The sequence below is a fragment of the Myxine glutinosa genome, chromosome 13 (genome assembly GCF_964187855.1).
Source record: "Myxine glutinosa chromosome 13, kmMyxGlut1.1, whole genome shotgun sequence".
Taxonomy (NCBI): domain Eukaryota; kingdom Metazoa; phylum Chordata; class Myxini; order Myxiniformes; family Myxinidae; genus Myxine; species Myxine glutinosa.
This window is the reverse complement of record NC_136273.1, coordinates 2,216,050-2,222,049: the sequence shown is the minus strand read 5'-3', so window position 1 is coordinate 2,222,049 and position 6,000 is coordinate 2,216,050. Positions and strand designations below refer to the sequence as shown.

General features: G+C 36.0%; 1 protein-coding gene across 1 annotated transcript in view; it reads left to right on the top strand.

The window, feature by feature from the left end:
• Positions 1–6,000, top strand: part of LOC137439185 (putative voltage-dependent N-type calcium channel subunit alpha-1B) — an 856,614-nt gene that overhangs the window by 19,340 nt on the left and 831,274 nt on the right. The window contains exon 2 of the mRNA XM_078766934.1: positions 115–220. Coding sequence (XP_078623060.1) covers positions 115–220 — 106 coding nt within the window. The remainder of the gene's footprint in view (positions 1–114; positions 221–6,000) is intronic.

Genomic DNA, 6,000 nt, shown 5'->3' with positions numbered 1-6,000 from the left:
TAAATATATCATTTAAGCTCCGTTTGCTCGTTTCATATTGGAACAGCTGCTGCGGACCCTTGAATTCCCCCCTCGTTTCTGAACACTGTTTTTCTTGATTGTCCATCGATGTACGCCGTTCGAGTACATGATTCTTGCAACAATCCTAGCCAATTGCATCGTCCTGGCACTGGAGCAGCACCTACCGGAACATGACCGCACACCCTTGTCTGAAAAACTGGTGAGTGCTGAGATAGTCTAGAAAAAAAACAAACAGAAGTCTGGTTTAAAATTAGCTTGGTGAAGGTTTAAAGTTTGTCTCCTGGGTATTACATGTAGAAGTCTGGTTTAAAATTAGCTTAGAGAAGGTTTAAACTTTGGCCTGGATATTACATGGAGAAGTCTGGTTTAAAATTATCATGGAGGAGGTTTAAAATTTGGCCTGGATATTAAATGTAGAAGTCTGGTTTAAAATTATCATGGAGGAGGTTTAAACTTTGGCCTGGATATTAAATGTAGAAGTCTGGTTTAAAATTATCATGGAGGAGGTTTAAACTTTGGCCTGGATATTACATGGAGAAGTCTGGTTTTAAATTATCATGGAGAAGGTTTAAAGTTTAGCCTGGATATTAAATGTAGAAGTCTGCTTTAAAATTAGCCTCGGTGAAGGTTTAAAGTTTGTCTCCTGGGTATTACATGTAGAAGTCTGGTTTAAAATTACCCTCGGTGAAGGTTTAAAGTTTGGCCTGGATATTAAATGTAGAAGTCTGGTTTAAAATTAGCCTCGGTGAAGGTTTAAAGTTTGTCTCCTGGGTATTACATGTAGAAGTCTGGCTTAAAATTAGCTTAGAGAAGGTTTAAAATTTGGCCTGGATATTAAATGTAGAAGTCTGGTTTAAAATTATCATGGAGGAGGTTTAAACTTTGGCCTGGATATTACATGGAGAAGTCTGGTTTTAAATTATCATGGAGAAGGTTTAAAGTTTAGCCTGGATATTAAATGTAGAAGTCTGCTTTAAAATTAGCCTCGGTGAAGGTTTAAAGTTTGTCTCCTGGGTATTACCTGTAGAAGTCTGGTTTAAAATTACCCTCGGTGAAGGTTTAAAGTTTGGCCTGGATATTAAATGTAGAAGTCTGGTTTAAAATTAGCCTCGGTGAAGGTTTAAAGTTTGTCTCCTGGGTATTACGTGTAGAAGTCTGGTTTAAAATTAGCCTCGGTGAAGGTTTAAAGTTTGTCTCCTGGGTATTACATGTAGAAGTCTGGCTTAAAATTAGCTTGGAGAAGGTTTAAAATTTGGCCTGGATATTAAATGTAGAAGTCTGCTTTAAAATTAGCCTCGGTGAAGGTTTAAAGTTTGTCTCCTGGGTATTACATGTAGAAGTCTGGTTTAAAATTACCCTCGGTGAAGGTTTAAAGTTTGTCTCCTGGGTATTACATGTAGAAGTCTGGCTTAAAATTAGCTTAGAGAAGATTTAAAATTTGGCCTGGATATTAAATGTAGAAGTCTGGTTTAAAATTATCATGGAGAAGGTTTAAACTTTGGCCTGGATATTACATGGAGAAGTCTGGTTTTAAATTATCATGGAGAAGGTTTAAAGTTTAGCCTGGATATTAAATGTAGAAGTCTGGTTTAAAATTAGCCTCGGTGAAGGTTTAAAGTTTGTCTCCTGGGTATTAAATGTAGAAGTCTGGTTTAAAATTAGCCTCGGTGAAGGTTTAAAGTTTGTCTCCTGGGTATTACATGTAGAAGTCTGGCTTAAAATTAGCTTGGAGAAGGTTTAAAATTTGGCCTGGATATTAAATGTAGAAGTCTGCTTTAAAATTAGCCTCGGTGAAGGTTTAAAGTTTGTCTCCTGGGTATTAAATGTAGAAGTCTGGTTTAAAATTAGCCTCGGTGAAGGTTTAAAGTTTGTCTCCTGGGTATTACATGTAGAAGTCTGGTTTAAAATTAGCCTCGGTGAAGGTTTAAAGTTTGTCTCCTGGGTATTAAATGTAGAAGTCTGGTTTAAAATTAGCCTCGGTGAAGGTTTAAAGTTTGTCTCCTGGGTATTACATGTAGAAGTCTGGCTTAAAATTAGCTTGGAGAAGGTTTAAAATTTGGCCTGGATATTAAATGTAGAAATCTGGTTTAAAATTAGCCTCGGTGAAGGTTTAAAGTTTGTCTCCTGGGTATTACATGTAGAAATCTGGTTTAAAATTAGCCTCGGTGAAGGTTTAAAGTTTGTCTCCTGGGTATTACATGTAGAAGTCTGGCTTAAAATTAGCCTCGGTGAAGGTTTAAAATTTGGCCTGGATATTAAATGTAGAAGTCTGCTTTAAAATTAGCCTCGGTGAAGGTTTAAAGTTTGTCTCCTGGGTATTACATGTAGAAGTCTGGTTTAAAATTACCCTCGGTGAAGGTTTAAAGTTTGGCCTGGATATTAAATGTAGAAGTCTGGTTTAAAATTAGCCTCGGTGAAGGTTTAAAGTTTGTCTCCTGGGTATTACATGTAGAAGTCTGGTTTAAAATTAGCCTCGGTGAAGGTTTAAAGTTTGTCTCCTGGGTATTACATGTAGAAGTCTGGCTTAAAATTAGCTTGGAGAAGGTTTAAAATTTGGCCTGGATATTAAATGTAGAAGTCTGGTTTAAAATTAGCTTCGGTGAAGGTTTAAAGTTTGTCTCCTGGGTATTACATGTAGAAGTCTGGTTTAAAATTACCTTCGGTGAAGGTTTAAAGTTTGTCTCCTGGGTATTACATGTAGAAGTCTGGCTTAAAATGAGCTTGGAGAAGGTTTAAAATTTGGCCTGGATATTAAATGTAGAAGTCTGGTTTAAAATTATCATGGAGAAGGTTTAAACTTTGGCCTGGATATTACATGTAGAAGTCTGGTTTTAAATTATCATGGAGAAGGTTTAAAGTTTAGCCTGGATATTAAATGTAGAAGTCTGCTTTAAAATTAGCCTCGGTGAAGGTTTAAAGTTTGTCTCCTGGGTATTACATGTACAAGTCTGGTTTAAAATTAGCTTGGAGAAGGTTTAAAATTTGGCCTCGATATTAAATGTAGAAGTCTGGTTTAAAATTAGCCTCGGTGAAGGTTTAAAGTTTGTCTCCTGGGTATTACATGTAGAAGTCTGGCTTAAAATTAGCTTAGAGAAGGTTTAAAATTTGGCCTGGATATTAAATGTAGAAGTCTGGTTTAAAATTATCATGGAGGAGGTTTAAACTTTGGCCTGGATATTACATGGAGAAGTCTGGTTTTAAATTATCATGGAGAAGGTTTAAAGTTTAGCCTGGATATTAAATGTAGAAGTCTGCTTTAAAATTAGCCTCGGTGAAGGTTTAAAGTTTGTCTCCTGGGTATTACATGTAGAAGTCTGGTTTAAAATTATCATGGAGGAGGTTTAAAATTTGGCCTGGATATTAAATGTAGAAGTCTGGTTTAAAATTATCATGGAGGAGGTTTAAACTTTGGCCTGGATATTAAATGTAGAAGTCTGGTTTAAAATTATCATGGAGGAGGTTTAAACTTTGGCCTGGATATTACATGGAGAAGTCTGGTTTTAAATTATCATGGAGAAGGTTTAAAGTTTAGCCTGGATATTAAATGTAGAAGTCTGCTTTAAAATTAGCCTCGGTGAAGGTTTAAAGTTTGTCTCCTGGGTATTACATGTAGAAGTCTGGTTTAAAATTACCCTCGGTGAAGGTTTAAAGTTTGGCCTGGATATTAAATGTAGAAGTCTGGTTTAAAATTAGCCTCGGTGAAGGTTTAAAGTTTGTCTCCTGGGTATTACATGTAGAAGTCTGGCTTAAAATTAGCTTAGAGAAGGTTTAAAATTTGGCCTGGATATTAAATGTAGAAGTCTGGTTTAAAATTATCATGGAGGAGGTTTAAACTTTGGCCTGGATATTACATGGAGAAGTCTGGTTTTAAATTATCATGGAGAAGGTTTAAAGTTTAGCCTGGATATTAAATGTAGAAGTCTGCTTTAAAATTAGCCTCGGTGAAGGTTTAAAGTTTGTCTCCTGGGTATTACATGTAGAAGTCTGGTTTAAAATTACCCTCGGTGAAGGTTTAAAGTTTGGCCTGGATATTAAATGTAGAAGTCTGGTTTAAAATTAGCCTCGGTGAAGGTTTAAAGTTTGTCTCCTGGGTATTACGTGTAGAAGTCTGGTTTAAAATTAGCCTCGGTGAAGGTTTAAAGTTTGTCTCCTGGGTATTACATGTAGAAGTCTGGCTTAAAATTAGCTTGGAGAAGGTTTAAAATTTGGCCTGGATATTAAATGTAGAAGTCTGGTTTAAAATTAGCCTCGGTGAAGGTTTAAAGTTTGTCTCCTGGGTATTACATGTAGAAGTCTGGTTTAAAATTACCCTCGGTGAAGGTTTAAAGTTTGTCTCCTGGGTATTACATGTAGAAGTCTGGCTTAAAATTAGCTTAGAGAAGATTTAAAATTTGGCCTGGATATTAAATGTAGAAGTCTGGTTTAAAATTATCATGGAGAAGGTTTAAACTTTGGCCTGGATATTACATGGAGAAGTCTGGTTTTAAATTATCATGGAGAAGGTTTAAAGTTTAGCCTGGATATTAAATGTAGAAGTCTGGTTTAAAATTAGCCTCGGTGAAGGTTTAAAGTTTGTCTCCTGGGTATTACATGTAGAAGTCTGGCTTAAAATTAGCTTGGAGAAGGTTTAAAATTTGGCCTGGATATTAAATGTAGAAGTCTGCTTTAAAATTAGCCTCGGTGAAGGTTTAAAGTTTGTCTCCTGGGTATTAAATGTAGAAGTCTGGTTTAAAATTAGCCTCGGTGAAGGTTTAAAGTTTGTCTCCTGGGTATTACATGTAGAAGTCTGGTTTAAAATTAGCCTCGGTGAAGGTTTAAAGTTTGTCTCCTGGGTATTAAATGTAGAAGTCTGGTTTAAAATTAGCCTCGGTGAAGGTTTAAAGTTTGTCTCCTGGGTATTACATGTAGAAGTCTGGCTTAAAATTAGCTTGGAGAAGGTTTAAAATTTGGCCTGGATATTAAATGTAGAAGTCTGGTTTAAAATTAGCCTCGGTGAAGGTTTAAAGTTTGTCTCCTGGGTATTACATGTAGAAGTCTGGCTTAAAATTAGCCTCGGTGAAGGTTTAAAATTTGGCCTGGATATTAAATGTAGAAGTCTGCTTTAAAATTAGCCTCGGTGAAGGTTTAAAGTTTGTCTCCTGGGTATTACATGTAGAAGTCTGGTTTAAAATTACCCTCGGTGAAGGTTTAAAGTTTGGCCTGGATATTAAATGTAGAAGTCTGGTTTAAAATTAGCCTCGGTGAAGGTTTAAAGTTTGTCTCCTGGGTATTACATGTAGAAGTCTGGTTTAAAATTAGCCTCGGTGAAGGTTTAAAGTTTGTCTCCTGGGTATTACATGTAGAAGTCTGGCTTAAAATTAGCTTGGAGAAGGTTTAAAATTTGGCCTGGATATTAAATGTAGAAGTCTGGTTTAAAATTAGCTTCGGTGAAGGTTTAAAGTTTGTCTCCTGGGTATTACATGGAGAAGTCTGGTTTAAAATTACCTTCGGTGAAGGTTTAAAGTTTGTCTCCTGGGTATTACATGTAGAAGTCTGGCTTAAAATGAGCTTGGAGAAGGTTTAAAATTTGGCCTGGATATTAAATGTAGAAGTCTGGTTTAAAATTATCATGGAGAAGGTTTAAACTTTGGCCTGGATATTACATGTAGAAGTCTGGTTTTAAATTATCATGGAGAAGGTTTAAAGTTTAGCCTGGATATTAAATGTAGAAGTCTGCTTTAAAATTAGCCTCGGTGAAGGTTTAAAGTTTGTCTCCTGGGTATTACATGTAGAGGTCTGGCTTAAAATTAGCTTGGAGAAGGTTTAAACTTTGGCCTGGATATTAAATGCAGAAGTCTAGTTTAAAATTAGCCTTGATGAAGGTTTCAAGTTTGGCCTGGATATTAAATGTAGAAGTCTGGTTTAAAATTAGCCTCGGTGAAGGTTTAAAGTTTGTCTCCTGGGTATTACATGTAGAAGTCTGGCTTAAAATTAGCTTGG